The sequence below is a fragment of the Mesocricetus auratus genome, unplaced genomic scaffold (genome assembly GCF_017639785.1).
Source record: "Mesocricetus auratus isolate SY011 unplaced genomic scaffold, BCM_Maur_2.0 Super-Scaffold_100007, whole genome shotgun sequence".
Classification (NCBI taxonomy): domain Eukaryota; kingdom Metazoa; phylum Chordata; class Mammalia; order Rodentia; family Cricetidae; genus Mesocricetus; species Mesocricetus auratus.
Genome location: NW_024429191.1, coordinates 92,203,851 through 92,226,714, shown reverse-complemented (window position 1 = coordinate 92,226,714; position 22,864 = coordinate 92,203,851). Strand labels below are relative to the sequence as shown.

The 22,864-nt window shown below is 55.6% G+C and overlaps 1 protein-coding gene across 1 annotated transcript; it reads left to right on the top strand.

Annotated features, from left to right (window-relative positions):
• The first annotated feature begins 70 nt into the window (after positions 1–70).
• Positions 71–22,408, top strand: Grin2c (glutamate ionotropic receptor NMDA type subunit 2C). The gene is given in 14 exon segments (XM_013113442.3): positions 71–676; positions 10,587–11,000; positions 13,148–13,746; positions 14,064–14,178; positions 15,174–15,385; positions 15,538–15,703; positions 15,958–16,111; positions 17,321–17,446; positions 17,573–17,658; positions 17,660–17,803; positions 18,159–18,319; positions 18,765–18,952; positions 20,304–20,536; positions 20,874–22,408. Coding segments are annotated over 14 exon segments (3,975 nt in total). The 5' UTR covers positions 71–430; the 3' UTR covers positions 22,005–22,408.
• The last annotated feature ends 456 nt before the right edge of the window (positions 22,409–22,864 follow it).

The window sequence follows — 22,864 nt, the reverse complement described above, 5'->3', positions numbered from 1 at the left end:
GGCTTGGTCTGGCCCTCCAATCTCCACATGCTCCGTGCCTTCCCGTTTTCAAGCGTCCTCACAAATCCACAAGCCTTTTCAAAAACTACCCCAGCCCGCGGCAGTTTACAGTCTCTTGTGGCAGCAAGATGCTGGCCTTACTTTATGAACTGAAGGAGCCTCGAAATTAACTGGCCCAAGGTCACACAGCTAGGGAACTAAGGACTCAAACCCAGGGTTCCTGGCAGGCAGGTGTTTTTCTCCGAGGCTGCCCTTGCCTCTGAGCGTTGGGTCTGGGGATGGTCCCTGAGCAGGAGAGAGGAGAGGTGGGCAGCTGGGAGTACAGGCTGGCAGGGAGGGGCCTAGAAGGGTCAGGGGGTGCCGGTGGCCGGCTGGGGCTGGCCAGGGCAGGACGGAGGCAACCGGCGGTGAGCTCCATCGCAGTCGGCTGATGAGTCCCGAGAGCGGGAGGCGCGCCTTTGTGCAGCCCGGGACACAGCCCTGCCGCGGGGCGCGGGCCGGGAGCGGGGGCGGGCAGCTTCCAGGCCGCGCCATCCTCACTGGTCCCGCCGCGCCCGGCTCCGGTGCCCGCCGAGCGCACAACCAGTGTGCCAGCTCTCAGAGACTGGTGCTGGGACAAGCATCACACGGGAGGCGGCCGCGGGCTTTGGGCGTAGGTGGAGCGCCCCTTCTCCGGGTGAGTGGTGGCCGGGGGCTGGCGATGAGCAGGGGGGGCGCCAACTTTGCAGGCAACTTAAGGGGCTCTGGTACCGCGCGGGCAAGGACGGTGGAGACAGACGCGGGACACCCGAGACTGTCCGGCCAGTTCGGGGAGTCAGGGACCCGGGGGACCATGACCCTCGCGAGCCAGACCGGTGTTGAGGACCTTAGCTAGCGCAGAGGAGGCAAGGTGAGACAGGCTTGGGAAGCAGGCTGGCCGCGGGCGCGAGGGAAGGACGCAGGCGGAGAGCCCAAGGCTTTTGTCCCTAGGGTCGCTGACTCTCCTTCCCGTCGCCTGTCGCGGTGGCCCGGCCAGGCTGGGCACAGTCCCCGGACGCGGGAATCTGGATTGCCTGGTCCAACTGTTGCGGGTGGAAGCTGCTGAGGCAAGGAACCCTTCAGAGGCCAGGACCTAGGACCGAGGCTGGGTTCGACCAGAGCGCAGGGCTGGAAAGGACACAGCTTGGAGAGCAGAGGGGGGGCTGTGGCAGTAGCTGGGCTGGTTCCTGCTGGGCACCTGCTGCTCATCTGCCGTTCATCGACCCCCTCATTGGGGTGAGTTCCCCAAGCCCTCTGCTTCCCATTCTCCTCCTGCCCCTTCCCTGGGAGCTCCTAACACTCCATCCTCTGACCTCCGAGATCAGTGGGTTTCTGGGGGTGACAGGATTTGCCCAAACGCTGACCCTACGCCCTGGCTCCAACAGGAGGGTGGGCGGGAAAGGCCACAGGAGAGCCCGTTCCCTGGTGCCCTGGGCCCCCGGAAGCACCAGTTGGAGGCTGTGGTCTCCTGGGGCTTCTACAAGGATCCCCCGACGGCTAGGAGAAGCCTTGGTCTCTGACTGCAGAAGCCCGTTTGTGCTTGGCCTAGGCGGGCAGGGGGAGAGCTGCCAAAAGCCAAGGTACCTAGCATGCTGCAAATCTCCCATGGGCATGTTTGGCGACACTTCAAAGGTCCTGTTGGGCGAGAGGCAGAAATATCCCTGGGGACGCTGACCCCATTTGATCACTTTGTTTCCCAGCCCCCCCTCCCCAATGGAGTATCTGGTACAGCACTCTTAGTATTCAGATGGTGGCCCAGTCCTGTCCCCATCAGCAAATCCCCTTCCCCTCAGCTACAAGACAAATTTCGGGGGGAAAAATCCTCATTTGGAGAAGATGCCATCCCATTGGCTTTTTGGAGCAGGTCCAGTTCCGGCCTCTGAGCTAGTTTCAAAACTTGTTAAGAATAAGAACGAGAAAGGGACAGGTCGGAAGGAAACCGGACGACTGGGGGTTCAATCTGGAGGGACCTGGGCTGGGTCCTGAACCACAGGCCATCCTGCCAGGCTAACCCGGCCATCCCTTGCCCAAGAACTTGAGACCCACACCTGGCTTGAGGCAGTGGGTTGGGGGCAGAGGACCTGAGGCATAGAGCGGGGGGGGGGGGTTGGGGGAAGAGAGAGTTCAGGGGGCAGTGGCCAGGCTGGGGGCGAGAAGTGCGTGGTGCTCAATTTGGCCGCCAGGAGGCGTGGCGCGGGTCCCCGCGCCCGGAGTCACCGCCACAGCCGCTGCATCGCGAGTGTCCTTGAGCGGCGAGTGATGGTGGCCCTTCGGTGCTCGCGCCCCCTCCTCCCGCAGGGGCAGCCGGATGCCACGTTCCCTGTGAATTATTTATCGCCGGCCTAAAAATACCCCGAACTTCACAGCCCCAGAGTAAGATTCCTGCGAGGGGAGGGGGCGGGGTGCCCCCGGGGGCTGAGAAGAATCAGCCCCGGGAGGGGGCAGTTAGTATTGGAAGAGGCAGAACTCAAGTGTCCCCACCAGTGTGGACGACGTAGAAGCTGTCTCGTTCTAGGTGCCTGGGGTGTTATGGGGGCAAAAGCCAAGGAAGGAGACACCGGGTAAAAGAGGGTAGTATCAGCGTGGGTCTCCCACTGGCAGGAATCAGCAGCCTAGGCGGATGATACTAGCTTTTGGGGACTAGAGCTTGTGGGCCTTGGGAGTGGGGGAGCCGTTAGCATCCCGGGTGTGAGGGCGTGTGTGTAAGTGTATGCACGGCCTTGTCGATGAGCCTGTGTGTGACTGGGGGTTGGTGGAAGCTGAAGAAAAGGTCTTTGAACTTGTGGGGGGTAATGGACCCTTTCAAGAGGGGCAGAGAGTCCTAAAGGACTGGCCACTGCTAACCTCTCCCCTGCACTCTCGGGAGTTCAGCAAACACAACTTTAAAGACCCTTTGAGAGGGAAGTGTCATCAGAGAGGAACAAAGGTCCAGCAATGGTGGAGGACCTGAGCAGGATCAGCTCTGAGCTCCACACCCTGCAGGAGAAAAGTAGAGGAACCCAAACACCCGTCTTTTTCCTGGGGGTCCAGGGCTGATGGGTCAAGATTCAGGGCGGAAACCTATACAAGGGGGACTCAGGTTGGACTCTGAAAGAAAATGGGATTTTGCTGGGGAGAGGCTTCCCTGACCCGAGGAACAAGCAGGAAGCAAGGCCTGGAGATGAAGACATATCACAGAGAAGCAGGGGTGAGCATCCTAGCAGGAGAAGACAGTGGATTTGGGTTAGCATGGTCCTTGGGAGTCATTTGTGGGCACCAGAGAGAAGCTGTCCTGCTTGACCTCTGTTGGAGGGACCGGGTGAAAGTTCTAGCAGTCAGGGCAGGAAGCAGATGGGGAGGAAAGGCTGGGAGCCAGGGACGTGGAATGGGATGGATCTTGTGAGGAGATGCCCTCTCACATTGCTTTGTAAGCTCAGAGACCTGCCGGATGCTGCGGGTCTTACAGTCTTACAACCTGCCTCTGTTTCCCCTCCTCTCCACCTTTAATCCAGGAGGATGTTTTCACATTGCAAGAACACTGGCAAGGAACATCCCCTTTCGGAGTTGGGAGAGAACCCAGGCCCTTCCCCGAGACTCACAATGTCCAGGAGAAAACAAAACAGCAGCCTCATGTGTGGTTTTAAAACTTTTAGTACCAACTGGGCGGTAGCACATGCCTTTAATCTCAGAGGCAGAGGCAGGCGGATCTCTGTGAGTTCAAGACCAGACTGGTCCACAGAGCAAGTTACAGGACAGCCAAGGCTACACAGAGAAACCCTGTCTCAGAAAAAAAAATCTAGTACCAACATTAATAAAAGAGGAAAAAGCCGGGTGTGATGGGCACATGTCTTTAATCTCAGCACTGGGGATGAAGAGGCAGTTCTAGTCTAAAACAGTGAGTTCTAAGCTAGCTGCAGTTACAGAGTGAAACTCTGCCTCAAAATAAATTAATAGTTAAATAAAATGGAAAATAAAATAACTGTCTCCCAAGGTGGTGGCAGCAGTGATCCTTGAGCCTGGGATGCCCCTCTCCCGCTGGGTTACGCTCTGGCTGGGCTCCTGTATCATTCATCCAACATTTTGTTTTGGTTTTCCTTTGCCCCTTCAAACTGTCGGGGGGGGGGGGGGGGTGGAGGGTGGGGTCGGGGGGTGGGGGGACCCAGCCATTCACCTAGCTCCCTTGGCCAGGTGTGAGGAAGTCACAGGCCTGGCCTGTTGAAGCTGCCTGCCTAGGCCTCCTCCCTCACAGCCCTGGTGGGGGAAGGGAGCTGGGTACTGTTCCTGCTTTAGGCTCCCCTCCCCTGTCTTCTCTTTAAATTCAATTTGGAATCAGAAAGCTGTGGATTCTGGCAAATGGTTTTGTACCCTGTATCCCACTCATCCCTGATTTGTCACCTCTGTTCTTACCAGTAGTCTTTCACCCCCAAGGTCACTTGTACAGACTGGGGACCAGCCCCCTTCCTGCCCCTTTAAGGATGGTGAGAAGGCAGGGAGGACACAGGGTCCCTCCCCAGGGGCGCCTTGCCCCCAAGAACTTTATTTACTCTTTCCTGCAGGCTCCCTCCCCTGACACACTTGTTAAAAACCAAACCTGAATAAAACTACAAGTTTGATATGAAAAAAAGAAAAACATGAAATTCTAATAGTATGATTTATTTAGTTAAGTACTTAGTTAGTTATTGGTTTTTTTTTTCAAGACAGGGTTTCTCTGTGCATCTCTGGCTATCCTGGAACTCAACTCAACTCTGTAGAACAGGTTGGCCTCTAACTCAGAGTTCCTCCTGCCTCTGCCTCCCAAGTGCTGGAATTAAAGGTGTGCACTACTATGTCTGGCTTAATATGGATAGTTTAATTCAATATATCCAAAATATCATTTTAACATGTAGTAAATATAAAAATATCAATGAGAGGGCTGGAGAGATGACTCAGAGGTTAAGAGCACTGACTGCTCTTCCAGAGGTCCTGAGTTCAATTCCCAGCCACCACATGGTGGCTCATAACCATCTGGTGCCCTCTTCTGGCATGGAGGCAGAACACTGTAAATATAATAAATAAATAAATCTTTAAAAAAAATCAATGAGGAGAGCTGGGAAGCTGACTCAGTGGATAAAGAACTTTCCATGTAAACGTGAGGACCAGAGTTTGCATCCCCAGAGCTTATGTAAATGCTGGGTGGGCACTGTAGCCTGCCTGCCTGTCACTCTAGTGCTCTGCCTGCCTGTCACTCTAGTGCTCTGCCTGCCTGTCACTCTAGTGCTCTGGGTTTGAAGGAAAGACTCTGCCTCCATGGATAAGGTGAGGAGTGAGTTAGGAAGATTTCTGATGCCTCAGGCCTCCACAAGTGCATGGGCACCCATACACACTTGAACATACACACACCACACACACTTGAACATACACACACCACACACACCCATACACACTTGAACATACATATACCACATACACATCACACACACCCGAACATACATACACCACACACACACACATACACACTTGAACATACACACCACACACACACATACACACTTGAACATACACACCACACACACACATACACACTTGAACATACATACACCACACACACATACACACTTGAACATACACACCACACACATACACACTTGAACATACACACCACACACACATACACACTTGAACATACACACCACACACACATACACACTTGAACATACACACCACACACATACACACTTGAACATACACACCACACACACACATACACACTTGAACATACACACCACACACACACATACACACTTGAACATACACACCACACACACATACACACTTGAACATACACACCACACACACATACACACTTGAACATACACACCACACACACACACACTTGAACATACACACCACACACACACACACACACTTGAACATACATATACCACATACACACCACACACACCCGAACATACATACACCACACACACACATACACACTTGAACATACACACACCACACACACCCATACACACTTGAACATACATATACCACATACACATCACACACACCCGAACATACATACACCACACACACACACATACACACTTGAACATACACACCACACACACACATACACACTTGAACATACACACCACACACACACATACACACTTGAACATACACACCACACACACATACACACTTGAACATACACACCACACACATACACACTTGAACATACACACCACACACACACATACACACTTGAACATACACACACCACACACACACACACACACTTGAACATACACACCACACACACATACACACTTGAACATACACACCACACACACACACACTTGAACATACACACCACACACACACACACACTTGAACATACATATACCACATACACACCACACACACCCGAACATACATACACCACACACACACACATACACACTTGAACATACACACCACACACACACATACATACTTGAACATACACACCACACACATACACACTTGAACATACACACCACACACACATACACACTTGAACATACACACCACACACACACACACTTGAACATACACACCACACACACACACACACTTGAACATACATATACCACATACACACCACACACACCCGAACATACATACACCACACACACACACATACACACTTGAACATACACACCACACACACACATACATACTTGAACATACACACCACACACACATACACACTTGAACATACATACACACACACACACACTTGAACATACATATACCACATACACACCACACACACCCGAACATACATACACCACACACACATACACACTTGAACATACACACCACACACACATACACACTTGAACATATACACATACCACACACACCCATACACACTTGAACATACATATACCACATACACACCACACACATCCAAACATACATACACCACACACACACACACACACACTTACTTGAACATACATATACCACATACACACCACACACACCCGAACATACATACACCACACACACACATACACACTTGAACATACACACCACACACACACATACACACTTGAACATACACACCACACACACATACACACTTGAACATACACACCACACACATACACACTTGAACATACACACCACACACATACATACACACTTGAACATACACACCACACACACATACACACTTGAACATATACACATACCACACACACCCATACACACTTGAACATACATATACCACATACACACCACACACATCCAAACATACATACACCACACACACATACACACTTGAACATACACACCACACACACACATACACACTTGAACATACACACCACACACACACATACACACTTGAACATACATACACCACACACACATACACACTTGAACATACACACCACACACATCACACACACATCACACACCACATACATACCACACTCACACATACACACACACCACACACACACCACATTAAAAAAACAAGAGTATTACTGAGGTAGCTTGTATACTGTTTTAAACCATCTTCACAGCATCTCTGATGTTCAGGGTACCTGCGTGCTCACAGCACGCCTCACTTCAGTGACACACATGCACTTCAAATTGGTCAGCCCGGGTGGGTGAAGAGGGCCTATTACTGGGAGACAGAGATGGTGGAGGCTTGGGGCTCCCCAATGAGAGGAACCTACAAGAACTGGATGAGCACACAGGCCTTCAAAGGGGCGGTGAGCATGACCGTGCCCTTAGCTGTTGTGCTTAGAAACGAGACCGTCCAAATCACATGGTGCGGTGTGACTTAAAATCCCATCCACACCCAGTCATGCTTCCAAGCTGCCATTCATAGACATGGAGCGATCTCACGGGTTCGAGTGACCCTACAGCATTCCTCCCTCTGCTGCCAATCCTCTCTTCTTTCTACCAGGCGCTTTGGCTTAAATCCCTGACATGCTAAATTTCATCCTGTCTGTCAGCGATAACACTGTCAACTGTTATCAGCTCCTTATACCTGTGTGAGCAAGTGCTGGGCCCTCAGCTGGGAGAAGGTCTGCTTGGCGGGGAGTAGGGAGGCCGGGTCTGATGGAAGGAGGGGGAGGAGCTTATAGCAGCCTGCTGGGTCAGCATCTCCCACTCTGAGTTCCTGGAGGGCAGAGACCATGTCTACCCAGGTTGTGTTAGCATCTCACCATCCAGCAACTCAGGCAAGGCGATCTGGGTGGTTCTTCTTTAAAGATTTATTTATATTCTATGTGTACAGTGTTCTGTCTGCAGGTCAGAAGAGAGCATCAGATCTCATTACAGATGGTTGTGAGCCACCATGTGGGTGCTGGGAATTGAACTCAGGACCTCTGGAAGAACAGCCAGTGCTCTTCACCTCTGAGCCATCTCTCCAGCCCCCCAGAAGGTGATCTGTGCACATGTGTACCAAGCCACACTTCGCAGCTGAAAAGTCACTGTGTGTGGTCCCCTTCAGAGCTGTCTTCTCAGCAGAGGAGTCTACTGCACACTCCCTGGTGACCCCGCTGCTCTGTTTGCTTAGAGAGAACTGGAGACTCAGGAGGGAAGCCTCTGGGGGGGGTTGTCACATAAGAGGGTGTCACATAAGAAATCAGACTTGGAACAAAAGGAAGAGAGATATGCAGTGGCCTGTAGAGCAGAGGAAAGGTCTGGAAGGAGCCATGGCTGCCCTGTGAGTTCCGAAGCTCCAGCCCGGGGTGCCATGTGCCTGGGTGGATTTGGGGTTCACTCTGCATTTCTGTGGCAAAGGTGTGCAAATCTCCTGCGTGGGAGTGTCAGGCCCACTCGGATAATTCTTCCACCCCCCCTGCTAGTTTTGTCAGAGGTGAGAGGAAGAGGAGAGGGTGACACGTGCTGTGTCTGTGGGCACCCGGGGGTCATGTTTCTCTCACCTGCTTAGCTCTTGGTCTTGATCCAGAGTGAATCTGTGTAGCAGACACACTTGAGTTAGACATAAAAGAAGATTCTACACGGCAGCTATGGGATGAGAAAGGGCAGATGTGAGCTGGATAGATACCTTAGAACTTCAAGTGTCCTGAGCCCAAGTGAGTTGGCCTCGACCCCCCCCCCGCTTGAGACGGCTGTCCTAAATGAGCTCCCTGAAGGGAAGGTGACAATGACATCCAAGCTCCGGGGGAGTGGATGTGCCAGGCAGAGCCACACAGCGGAGGGCCAGGGGCTGGCTCCATGGCAAGCAGAACACTCTGAGCCCTACTATTTGATGAGGGATAGATGCAAGATTCAGTTTGTCTGTGGAGTGGGCGGGACCACGGGAGTGCCAGGGGCCATGGGAGGAGTGCCAGGGACCACGGGAGTGAGTGACAGGGGCCACGGGAGTGAGTGCCAGGGGCCACGGGAGTGAGTGACAGGGGCCACGGGAGTGAGTGACAGGGGCCACGGGAGGAGTGCCAGGGACCACGGGAGTGAGTGACAGGGGCCACGGGAGTGAGTGCCAGGGGCCACGGGAGGAGTGCCAGGGACCACGGGAGTGAGTGACAGGGACCACGGGAGTGAGTGACAGGGGCCACGGGAGGAGTGCCAGGGGCCACGGGAGTGAGTGACAGGGGCCACGGGAGGAGTGCCAGGGGCCACGGGAGTGAGTGACAGGGGCCACGGGAGGAGTGCCAGGGACCACGGGAGTGAGTGACAGAGACCACGGGAATGCCAGGGGCCACGGGAGGAGTGCCAGGGACCACCTGTCTTCATCTGGCAGAGGGGCTGCGGCCTGCAGGGTAAAATTTGCTGATGCAGTGAATAGCTGGATCTCTCATTTTGAAAGTTCAGGAAGGCTAAGTGACTTCTCAAAGACCACACAGCAGAGGCTGGAGATGGAGAGAGGGCTCAGTGGTTGCAGAGGCCTTGCTGTCATTCCCAGTACACACGCCTGTCTGCTCACAACTAACTGCAGCTATAGCTTCAGGGGATCTGACTCTACAGGTACCCACGCATATGAGTACAGACCCCTACACAAACACACATCTTCACATAATTTTTTAATAAATCTTTTTTGTTTTAAAGATCACACAGCCGGTAAGTGGTGCTCCTGATTTGAACTCAGCTCTGAGCTCTTGAACAACACACTAACATTCCTGGGTCTTTGCTAGGGCAGAACCCAAATAACTGGGTTTGGGGATGGTGACCTTTCTAGCTATTCATAGATAAGGGTGACACACCTTGTCCTCGATTCTGCCTCTCCAAGGTGCCCTGGGGATGCTCAGCTAACCTGTCTCTTTCTCTGTGTCTCTGTTTGTCTGTCTGTTCTGTCTGTCTGTCTGCCTGTCTGTCTGTCTGTCTGCCTGCCTGCCTGCCTGCCTGCCTGCCTGCCTGTCTGCCTGCCTGCCTGTCTGTCTGTCTGCCTGCCTGCCTGCCTGTCTGTCTGTCTGTCTGTCTGTTCTGCCTGTCTGTCTGTCTGTCTGTCTGCCTGCCTGTCTGTCTGTCTCTCCTGTGGAGGGAGGTTCTCTCTTCTCTGTCATCTGGCTGTGTGTTCTCTGGTCCTTACCTCCTGTCTGTCCATCTCCCTCTCTCTGTGCCTGCTCTGGTTTTTTCTGCAGGACCTTCCAGTGGACATGGGTGGGGCCCTAGGGCCGGCCCTGCTGCTCACTTCACTCCTTGGTGCCTGGGCAGGGCCGGGCCCAGGGCAAGGAGGGCAGGCAGTGACGGTGGCAGTGGTGTTCAGCAGCTCTGGGCCACTGCAGGCCCAGGCCCCTACTCGCCTTACCACCCAGAACTTCCTGGACCTGCCTCTGGAGATCCAGCCACTCCCAGTTGGCATCAACAACACCAACCCCAGCAGCGTCCTCACCCACATCTGCGGGCTCCTGGGTGCCGCCCGCGTCCACGGCATCGTCTTTGAGGACAACGTAGACACCGAGGCAGTGGCCCAGCTACTGGACTTCGTCTCCTCCCAGACGCACGTGCCCATCCTCAGCATCAGTGGAGGCTCTGCTGTGGTCCTCACCCCCAAGGTGCCTGTCTAAAGTCTCTTCCTCCCTCCCTGAGGCCAGAGCTAGGCTGGAGCTGGGGCCCAGGGCTGCGCTTGGAGTAGGGAGCAGCTTAGGTCTTCAGGAGCTAGGGCTGGGTGGGACTGAAGATATGATGAGGGAGGGGGGGAAGTTCCCTTGCTACAGAGCAGGTGCTCTGAGGTGCTGCGCATTGGTGTCTGGATGAGGTGGGCAGACGGCCTTCCAGCTGTGATGGCCTGACAGCCTACTCTGCTTCTGCGGCTCATTGGGCAGGCCCTGGACCCTTTGGAAACTAAGCGTTCACACGTAGGGGATGGCACTATAGGGCCAGGTCACTGCTCCAGGCCTGGGAGAGACAGACACACTTGGTCCCTGGGGAGAAAGTTCCCAACACAGATTCATATACAACTCCAAGTGACAATTCCAAGTGACAGAGGTATTTTGAAGAAAAGACAGATGCCACCAGGGAAGGAGTCTCACAGGGCCTGTTTGGAGGGGGTGTTGGTCAGCTACGACCTTTCAGCCAATGGTGTCTGCTCTGAGACCAGAGGCTAAGGGGCAACTGGGAGGGATATAGGGGTCTGCTGGGAGCTTCTGCTGAACAGAGAGAAGCCTGGAGAAGGAGATAGGACTCCCCACTTGGGAAGCTTCTGGCTTTATTGTAAGTAAGAGCCAGACAAGGAAGATGATTTGTCAGAGCACTGGTTTGATCCGCTTCTGTTTCACGGCTCCTCCATCGCAGAGAATTTTGAGAACATACAGGAAGAGTATGTCCAGCTTGACCCACCTCCCCTCCCCGCAATCCTCCCTGGCCATTGCTTCCTCCGCTGCGGGAAACCGAAGCAGAATCCCAGACAGCTTATTATCCCACCCATACATATTTCAGTGTGCACCTCCAGCAGACAAACACTTAAAAAAAATAAACCCACCGTACGTTATCACCTCTAAAATAAATAACGAAAATTCCCTCAGCCTCCTCACATATCCAGCCAGTGGCCACCTTTCCCCACCGCCTCATAAATGTCACGCATGTTTACTTTTAAGTCTGTTTGCTTGGATTAGAAGCCAAATAAGATGCTCACACGGTGGCTGCAGCTCCAAGCTCTCCGCCTTGCACCCCGCCCCCTCTTTGAGACAGGGTGTCAGTCTGTAGCCCCAGCTGCCGGCTGGAACTTGCTGTGCAGACCAGGTTGGTCTTGAACTTGTGGCGACCCTCCGGTCTCCCAACTTGTTTCTCTTTTAATTGAAACGTGTCTATTGAAGAAACTGGGTTTGCAGCCTATAGTTTCCTTTAAAAAAAAATCGGATCGGAATGATGATAGTGACAAGGCGTCTTGGGAGGAGCCCGTAGAGGTGAGGAGACCTTAGGAGGAAACTGCTCACTGAAGTTAGCAGTGTCTGTGTTCTTTGGGTCATAGAGGTGTAAAGGAAGAACTTTCTGGCTCCCGAGGCTCTGAGCAGAATGGTGCTTTCCTGTTATCTAAGTCTGGGCCGGGCATCAACTCCCAGGACTTCGTTTCTCGGCTCTCATGGTTGCCTGGGAAGAGCGCAGAGCCTTGCGCTGGAATTCCAAGACTCAGATTTGGTTGGTCTGGGCAGTGCTAGTCAAACTCGCGGCTCAAGGGAAACCCGGAAGAGCTTGCTCATAGGCCGATTCCGGGCATCACCCTGAAATTCTGTTGGGTGCCATAGGTGCTGGTGTGCAGCTAGGACTTCTGGGTTTTTTGTTGTTTGTTTTGGTTTTTCGAGACAGAGTTTCTCTCTATAGCTCTAGCTGTCCTGGAACTCACTCTGTAGACCAGGCTGTCCTCGAACTCACAGAGAGCCGCCTGCCTCTGCCTCCCGAGTGCTGGGATTAAAGGTTTGTGCCACCACCGCACGGCGACTCCTGGATTTCTAATAAATTCACTGATGGTGCTGAGGCTTCTGATCGGTGGTCCAGCAGGGCCAGGTTGGGGGGCGGGAATTTTAGTTTGCAAAATTTCTCAGGTGAGTCCAATGGGCCACAGACCAGGGCTTCCCCGGGACACTGAGCCCTCACCACCCTCCTACTCTAGGGTTTCAGGAACAGGGAGAGGTGGGTGCAGGGGCGCAGGGCGAGGCTCATTCCGCCCCGCCCCTCACTCAGGCCCGCCACACCCCGTCCCCAGGAGCCTGGCTCCGCCTTCCTGCAGCTGGGCGTGTCCCTGGAGCAGCAGCTGCAGGTGCTGTTCAAGGTGCTGGAGGAATACGACTGGAGCGCGTTCGCCGTCATCACCAGCCTGCACCCGGGCCACGCGCTTTTCCTCGAGGGTGTGCGCGCCGTCGCTGACGCCAGCTACTTGAGCTGGCGCCTGCTGGACGTGCTCACACTGGAGTTGGGCCCGGGCGGTCCGCGAGCTCGCACTCAGCGCCTGCTGCGCCAGGTCGACGCGCCCGTGCTGGTGGCCTACTGCTCCCGCGAGGAGGCCGAGGTGCTCTTCGCTGAGGCTGCACAGGCCGGCCTGGTGGGACCCGGCCACGTGTGGCTGGTGCCTAACCTGGCGCTGGGGAGCACCGACGCGCCCCCGGCAGCCTTCCCGGTGGGCCTCATCAGTGTGGTCACCGAGAGCTGGCGCCTTAGCCTGCGCCAGAAGGTCCGCGACGGTGTGGCCATCCTGGCCCTCGGTGCCCACAGTTACCGACGCCAGTACGGTACCCTGCCTGCCCCGGCTGGGGACTGCCGAAGCCACCCAGGACCTGTCAGCCCTGCCAAGCAGGCCTTCTACAGGTAAACACCCGCCCGGTCATGTGGGGCACTGCAGGGGACTTGAGGGGCAGTGAGCTTGGGCTCCTGGTCTCTCTCATCTCCCAATAGCTCCCACTGGCATATGCTACATCAAGTTCCTTTAGGTCTCTGGGACTTAGCATCCTTATCTAAAGAAACAGCGGGTTTTAGGGTGTGGAAATGTCCACGGGGGTCAACACAGGGAGACGTTTAAAACAATAAGCACACGAATGCCCTACGATGGTGGTAGTGTGGGGTGCCCTTGGAGAGCCACATTCTGGAGTGGGACACCCTGGTATCTCTCTGCCTCACCCCCCTAGGCACCTACTGAATGTCACCTGGGAGGGCCGAGACTTCTCCTTCAGCCCCGGTGGGTACCTGGTCCAGCCCACCATGGTGGTGATCGCCCTCAACCGGCACCGCCTCTGGGAGATGGTGAGATGGGGGCGAGCCCGGGGCCCTCTGTTCCCTGTTATTTCCCCGCGGCTGAGCAGAGTCCCTTCCCCGAGAAACCTTTGAGGCCTCCCAGATGGTTTAGGTCCCCGTGGGCTCCCAGAACACAGTGCTTTCCTTGCACTACTGAACTTAAACATTTCTGTCACACAGTCCTGGCCCTAGGGGAGTGACCTATGTCTGAACTAGCCAGCTGGCCTAGTAAATAAGTAGAATAAGGGAAGATCAGTGCTTGAACACAGATGTATGCAAAACAGCACCGGGCATGGGGTGACTATTCATGCCTGTAATCCTAGCACTCAAGGGGCAGAGGCAGGAGGATTGCTTCAAATTCGAGCCTAGCTGGGTCGATTTGATTTATATAGCAAGTTACAGGCCAGCAGGGCTACACAGTGAGAACTTGTTTTAGCGCCCACCAAAACAAAAAAGGAAACCATCCAAAACAGCCAGTGAGTAGAGAGGAAAGGCAGGGATTGGTTTTGCTTCCGAAGGAAGAAACCAGGGCAGGCGGCATTACTGAATGTGGGATTTGTAAATTGGACTGTAGAGGGGTAAGAGCCCTGTAGGATGGGTACCAGCCTGGTATAGACAAAAGACTGTTCAATGATGGTGGAGCATTGGGGGGGCATGAGAAATGGGGGAACACTGGACACGGATGTTGGCTGAAGACTTCGTGCTGGCGTCATGGTGAAGTGAGCATGGCGAGACAGCCTGAGCTTTAGGGAGGTGCTTTGGGCCAGCATCAATGTGGCGACAGCCTTGGAGACCACAAGGCCTGGAGGAGGCTATGGGGAGCCTGCCCTTTGTCCGTGTTCAGCCGTTGGCCTCTATTTCTGTCTTCCAAGCCTCTCCCCAAGCCTCCCTAATCTGTCTGCCCCGGGTACCTTTAGGGTTCATGGTCTCCAGAAGCCCTATCTGGAGGGTAGGCGGTGGGGGCGGTGCTGCAGGCTTGGGCTGAGGCAGGTAGTTCCCTGCAGGTGGGGCGCTGGGATCGTGGAGTCCTGTACATGAAGTATCCAGTATGGCCTCGCTACAGCACTTCTCTGCAGCCTGTGGTGGACAGCCGGCACCTGACGGTGGCCACACTGGAAGAACGGTCCTTCGTCATCGTAGAGAGCCCTGACCCTGGCACAGGCGGCTGTGTACCCAACACTGTGCCCTGCCGTAGGCAGAGCAACCACACCGTCAGGTCTGGTGTGATCTGGGTGCTGTCCTGGGTGGGTCAGCTGCTGTGTGTGTGTGTCTCATGCTTGCGTGGGCGGTGGGGTCCACACACCAGGCTGGGAGGCACGGCTGGGGCTGAGAGCTCTGGTGAGCTCTGACTTGTGTTGGTGGCTGCAGCAGTGGGGACATAACCCCCTACACCAAGCTCTGCTGCAAGGGTTTCTGCATCGACATCCTCAAAAAGCTGGCCAAGGCGGTCAAGTTCTCCTACGACCTGTACCTGGTGACCAACGGCAAGCATGGCAAGAGGGTTCGCGGTGTGTGGAATGGCATGGTCGGGGAGGTACGTCAACCCCCGTGCAACCACAGGTTCGACTGGGGCACCCTGATTGCTTCTAGATGTCTTGTTTCCCTCAGCCACGTGGCTGTGCAACGGGGCTGTCAGCTCTGCAGTGAAGTCCTGGGAACTGAGCTCTGAGGACCCAGGGAGGGGGTAGCCAGGTCCACTGGCGGCTGCTAGTGCACTTCCTGGGTGGGGGCTGGGGAGAGTGCTGAAGTCCTTTCGGGGGGGACTCTTCGATCTCCTCCTGCCCCTAGGTATACTACAAGCGGGCAGACATGGCCATCGGCTCCCTCACCATCAACGAGGAGCGCTCTGAGATCATAGACTTCTCGGTGCCTTTCGTGGAGACCGGCATCAGCGTGATGGTGGCAAGGAGCAATGGCACCGTCTCCCCCTCGGCTTTCCTGGGTGAGTTTCCTGGCCAGTGAAGGCTCTGGGCACGGGGATCCAGGGTTGGGCATGGGGGGTACAAACAGAAAGGTGGAGCTTGGGATGGACACTCAAAGCCAAGCGTGGTACCCTTGAGAGCCTTAGAGGGTAGGGGAGGCGAGTGAAGCGAAATGATGGTGTGAAGCCAATGTGAGTGGGTTCTGGGCCGGGTCAGGGTGAAAAGATTCGGGTGTCAATTGGAGCCGCTGATTGGCTGGTGGCTCCAGACTGTGTGGTCATGGACCAAGGATGAAGCATGAGAGAGATGCTAATGGCTTCCTTACTCCATTAGGTATCCTAGCTATTATTAGAGGTCTGTCCCATTGTGCCAGGCCCCCAGCCAGGTTACAGGTTACAGCATTCAACTAAGGTCCTTCTCTTTCTAGGGTGTCCAGTGGCGGGGGGGGGGGGTCAGGTGGGCTTGTAGCACGAAGTGGCTCAGAGAGCTGTAAGGACAGGTGGGATTCTGGGGGAGGGCCTGAGAGCTGGCTCAGTCAGTGTGAGCCCCCAGCTCTGTCCCTTCTTGCTGGGTGGCTTTAAGAAAGTCACAGAGTCTAAAGTGGTGGTGCACACCTTTAAACCCAGCACTTGGGAGGCAGAGGCAGGAGGATCTCTGGGAGTTTAAGGCCAGCCTGGTCTACACAGTGATAGTGAGTTCCAGGCCAGCCAGGGCAAAACACACACACACACACACACACACACACACACACACACACACACACAAAACCTCTATGAGTGTCAGAAAAGACAGTCAACCCCACCACTCCCTAGGATGACCTTCCCAGCAAAGGAGCAAGTGCTTCAGATAGTAATGGTTCCTTAATCCAGGAGGCAAACTCTGAAGGGTCCCATATCAGTGGAATATGGAGTAAGACTTGCCCTCAGGGCCTTATTCTCCAGGCAGAGGGATTGGAACCCTCCCCAGTAACAGGCCCTGCTGGAGATGTAGGAGCTATGAAGATCTAAAGTAGAGTGATGTGTGGTCCCGGGGCAGAAGGAAGGAGGAAGCCTTGAACACCGTACACCGTCCTTCCTTAGGCTCTTTGGCACTCGGTGGCTCTGGGGCACTTTGGCCCCACCCACAGGGCTGCCAGGGTCCTCCTCGGCACTCATCTCCAGTTGCTGCTGCCTAGTCCTGTTGGGATGGGGCGGGGTTGAGGTCTCTGAGCCGCTCGCCTTGGTCCCCAGAGCCCTACAGCCCTGCCGTGTGGGTGATGATGTTTGTAATGTGCCTCACCGTGGTTGCCGTCACTGTCTTCATGTTCGAGTACTTCAGCCCTGTCAGCTACAACCAGAACCTCACCAAGGGCAAGAGTAAGCTGTTCCACGGGCCTGGGTGGAGGGACAGGGTGGGTGGAAAGACCAATGATGAGGACCCCACCAGGCAGAGCCCTTTCATAGTGGGTCAGGAAGCCCCAGCATTCACCCTCTCAAACCCAGAATCTGGAGGACCGTCCTTCACCATTGGCAAATCCGTGTGGTTGCTGTGGGCACTGGTCTTCAACAACTCTGTTCCCATCGAGAACCCCCCGGGGTACCACCAGCAAGATCATGGTCCTGGTGTGGGCTTTCTTCGCTGTCATCTTCCTTGCCAGCTACACGGCCAACCTGGCAGCCTTCATGATCCAGGAGCAGTACATCGACACTGTGTCGGGCCTGAGTGACAAGAAGGTTCCTGGGCCACAGCCAGGTGGAGGGTGGGGACACACCAAGGGTGGGGACAGACCTTGGACGGGCAGACACAGTCTGGGGAATTGGGACTAAGGCTGGAGTGGGAAGAATTTGGGGGGCCTGGGGAGAAGGATCCATGGCTGCTCAGGTCCGCAGTCTGAGTGGCCTTGGCTAAGTCTCCCCATCTCTCAGACTTCTGTGTCTCCATCTGTTAAAGACGGAGGGGACACGGGGGGGGGGGCGCGGGGGGGCGCTGGGCTGTGCCTAAGACTCTGCAAGTCAGACTTGGGGCTGGGACTCTGGTTCCCTAAAGGCGAGATGAAGAGGGTGGGAGTGGCTTGCTTTCTGCCCGCAGTTTCAGCGGCCTCAAGATCAGTACCCGCCCTTCCGCTTTGGCACGGTGCCCAACGGCAGCACAGAGAGGAACATTCGGAGCAACTACCGTGACATGCACACCCACATGGTCAAGTTCAACCAGCGCTCGGTGGAGGATGCTCTCACAAGCCTGAAGATGGGGTGGGTCCCCAGCCCTGTGCCCTCCTCTGCTTCCGGCTCCATGTCTCCCCGGGAAGCACCCTTAGGTGTCCCTTCCCTTCCTTAGAGACCTGAGGTGGGGACAGTGGAGCTGGCATGTCTTGTGGGGCTCCCAGGGAAAGGGATCTTGAGGCAGAGTAGAAAGTGAAATGGATATTTACCATATGGGATGGAAATACAGGTGAAGTGTTGACCCGAGTTTGGGGTGGTGACCACAAAGTTGCAGGCTCTTGAGGGCACGAGGGGATGAGCAGAGGGACCGCATATTCCAGGGCAGAGTTCTCTGTCCTCTCTGAGGAGTGAGGAAGGGGTCCTTGCAGGGGGGGGGCCTGCAGGCTCCTGCACTCAGCCCCTTGGACGGCCCGGGGTTGGTCCTTCCCTCTCCCCTGCCTGGGTCCTTGGCCCTGAGGGCTCAGCCTGTCTCTAGGAAGCTGGATGCCTTCATCTACGATGCTGCTGTCCTCAACTACATGGCGGGGAAGGATGAAGGTTGCAAGTTGGTCACCATTGGATCTGGCAAGGTCTTTGCCACCACTGGCTATGGCATTGCCATGCAGAAAGACTCCCACTGGAAGAGGGCCATAGACCTGGCACTCCTGCAGTTCCTGGGGGACGGTGAGTGCCATCGGTTGTAGGGTGGAGCACAGAGCCTGTGGTTATCAGCATCTCCATCATCATTTCTGCGTGCACAGAGCCTCCTCAGGGAAAGGCCTCTGGGGTGGTGACGGCGCAGTTGGGGTGGGGAAAAGCCGATGAGCCCTCGGGAAGGGATCACTTGTAAGAAGGAGCAAGGACCAGAGCTGGGGTTCCCCCAAAGGGCAGGAAAGGCAAGGATGCACTCACTCCAGTTGCCTGGTGGGGTTCTGAGTGGCTGAGCGCCCCCAGGTACCTTCTGGTTTTCCTAGATGAGTATTTCTCTTCTGTCATCTTGAGATTACCTGGGGATGGGGACAAACTTCTGCCTGCTCCCAAGCTAGAAGCAGGCTAGCCTTGGCAGCAGGGCTCACAAGTTGGAGTGGCCAGCCCAGCCTGCTCTACACCCAGAGAAAGCTGAGTTTACAGTTCCCTCTATAGCTGATAGCATGTTGTCTGAGCTGGGTATGGGGGGTGGGTACCTGTAATTGTAGCACACAGGGGACCCAGATGGAGAGGTCATGAGTTTGAGGACAGCCTGGACTGCAAATCAAGAGCTTATCTCAAAATAAAACAAAACACACCCCATGCCTCGGGGCTGCAGGGATGCTTCAGTGGCTGAGAGCGTGCACTGCTCTTGCAGAGGGCCTGGGTTTGGTTCCCAGCACCCACATCAGGTAGCTCACAACCGACTGTAGCTCCAGTGAGATGGGGATTGGATACCTCTGGCCCTCATAGCACCCACACGATGCCCATGCACAGACATACATATAATGAAAAATAAGTCTCACCCCCATAACCTTAAACTCAAAACACTGTCAATACCATAAATTCTGAGTCACAGTGAGAGCAAACAAGAGTGTTTGTGATTTCCCAGGGACCCAGCTCCAGCTTGGCATGTCAGTGGTAAAGAATGTATGAGAGGAATGAATGATCGAATGCTAAAATTTAACCAACTGGCAAAGCCTTAGCCCTCAGGCATGGTAGTGTCAGCCTGTAATCCCAGCACTTGGGAGGGGGAGGCAGGAGGCACAGTAATTTGGCCAGCCTGAGCTACATGAAACCCTGTCTCAAAACAAAACAAACAACAGCAAAGACAAGACTTCACGGGGCACATGGGAGAGGGCAGGTAAAGGGCGCAAGGCTGACTTCCCTTGCTAGTTTCCCTCTGCCCTTTCTTCTTGCTTACTGGCTGCCCTTGTCCCGCTCTCTGCAGCACTGGGCCCCACTAGGAAACACGGATGTAGGACTGTCCTCTCTCCAGGCTCAGGGAGTGTTGGCGGGGCTTGGGGCAAAGGAGGCGGTCCTGAGTCCTGTGTGTACCCTCCGGCAGGAGAGACCCAGAAGCTGGAGACCGTGTGGCTTTCAGGCATCTGCCAGAATGAGAAGAACGAAGTGATGAGCAGCAAACTGGACATCGACAACATGGCGGGTGTCTTCTACATGCTGTTGGTGGCCATGGGGCTGGCCTTGCTCGTCTTTGCCTGGGAGCACCTCGTCTACTGGAAACTTCGCCACTCAGTGCCCAACTCACCCCAGTTGGACTTCCTGCTGGCTTTCAGCAGGGTAGGTGCCTGACTCTTCCTACACAGGTCTCGGTGTTAGGGACAGCAACCCAGCTGGCTGTGGACCCACTTACAGATGTAAAACCGAGATCTTGGGAAGAGGCGCGGTTTGCCAGTATGGTGGGGCTTTGAGTCCTCCCTGTCATTCGCTAGAAAGTGTCGTTAGAACAAATAAACCTGACACTTCATTTGTCTGCAGAATAGCACATCGCCTGACACACAGGGAGCACACAGTTGGGGTTTAAAAAGCTGTTTCTTGGAACATGGCTGGGGACGGTGATGGCTGGTCTCTGAGAAGACCGCTCAGCTCATCGCCTGTCTCTCACTCTATTGCCTAGGGCATCTACAGCTGCTTCAACGGGGTACAGAGCCTCCCCAGCCCCGCGCGGCCGCCCAGCCCGGACCTCACAGCAGGCTCAGCCCAGGCCAATGTGTTGAAGATGCTGCAGGCGGCTCGAGACATGGTGAACAGCGCGGATATGAGCAGCTCCCTGAACCGCGCCACACGCACCATTGAGAACTGGGGCAGCAACTGCCGAGCACCTGCTCCCACCAGCTCCGGCCCGCGGTCATCCACCCCGGGACCTCCAGGACAAAGGAGTCCCAGTGGCTGGGGGCCTCCTGGTGGCGGCCTCCCACCACAAACGCGCAGGGCCCCGCAGCTCCCCGGCCGCCCCGCGACGTGCGGGCCGCCTGTGCCCGAAGTGTCCCGAGCACCCTGCAGGCACGCTTGGGATGCGCGGTGGCCGGTGCGGGTCGGACACCCGGGGCGGCACCTCTCGGACTCCGAGCGGCGCGCGCTCCGGGAGCGCTCCCTGTTGTCCGCGCACTGCCACTACAGCTCCTTCCCTCGAGCTGAGAGATCCGGGCGCCCCTTCCTCCCGCTCTTCCCGGAGCCCCCAGAGCCCGACGACCTGCCGCTGCTGGGGCCAGAACAGCTGGCTCGGCGGGAAGCTCTGCTGCGCGCGGCCTGGGCCCGGGGTCCGCGTCCTCGCCATGCTTCCCTACCCAGCACGGTAGCAGAAGCCTTCACTCGATCCAGCCCGCTACCTGCCAGGTGCACCGGTCACGGCTGTGCCTGCCCCTGCCCCCAACGCCAGCCATCCTGCCGGCATTTGGTTCAGGCACAGTCGATGCGGCTGCCGTCCTACAGGGAGGCCTGTGTGGAGGGTGTACCGGCAGGGGTGGCCACCTGGCAGCCTAGACAGCACGTCTGCCTGCACACCCATACCCACCTGCCATTCTGTTGGGGGGCTGTCTGTCGTCATCCTCTACCCTGTGCCAGCCACAACCCCTGGCACGTCGGAGCGTGGGAGCCTCCATTACACAGACGCAGGACCCTGGGGCTGGGCACAGGCTACAGGGACAGTGGGGTGCTGGAAGAGGTCAGCAGGGACGCCCGTGGGACACAAAGTTTCCCAAGGTCCTGCACCTGGAGGCGGATCTCCAGCCTGGAATCAGAAGTGTGAGGAACTGGCTGCTCTGGTTCCTGTTCGACTGGATTTGGTGGCTGGCCTTGGCCATGTTTAGTGGGCAGGCAAGCGTGGGCTTCTGGGCTTCTACTTTGAGATCCTGGCCACGGGACCCCAGTGAAGATGATGTCTGCCATGGCCAGCTTGTGACCTTAACCGGCTCAGGTCCTGGTGTGGGTTGGGATCTTACCCATCACACAAAGCCTTGCAGTCACAGGGAGTAAAAATGGGTCTCTGTCCCGGTGCCAGCCAGTTCCTGGTTGTGGTTGCTGTGGCCCTGGGCTGGGAACACAGAAACTGGAACTGGAGGAAGGGGTGGGGCCATCCCACCCCTTGCTCCAGGAGGCTGGAATGTCTTCTCATTAGATCACGGGAGCATTAAAGCAATGTTTTACAACCCACTTGGTACACACTGCCTCATTCTACCTCCTGGAGGGTGCATGGTACAGCCTGGGGTGTATTATGGGCTGGACGTCTGCTTACAGCATGTGAACAGCTCTGTCTAGGGAAGCCTTAGCTTCAAGGGCGTCCAAGAGAGGTGGGAATAGGTGAGGCTGAGGCAGGGGGCTCCTGGGCAGTAGAAACCATTTGGTATTCAGGTCCAGTCCCGCCTACTCTGTGACAACTGTGTTCACTATGGGGGCTCTGGAGCTCACGAGTTGAGTTCATCACTCAGTAATCCCTGAAAACGGAGGCTCTTTCTGGGGACGGGCTGCTGGTCTGTCTGGGGAGTCTGCCAAGCTTGCCTGGGGACTGGCCCAGGTCTCTGGGAGGTGGCACAGGTGCTGTTCTGGGTTCAGCTTCCACTGTGCTTTTCAGGTGGGATAATTTGCCCATGTGCCCAGCTCCCACCCTCC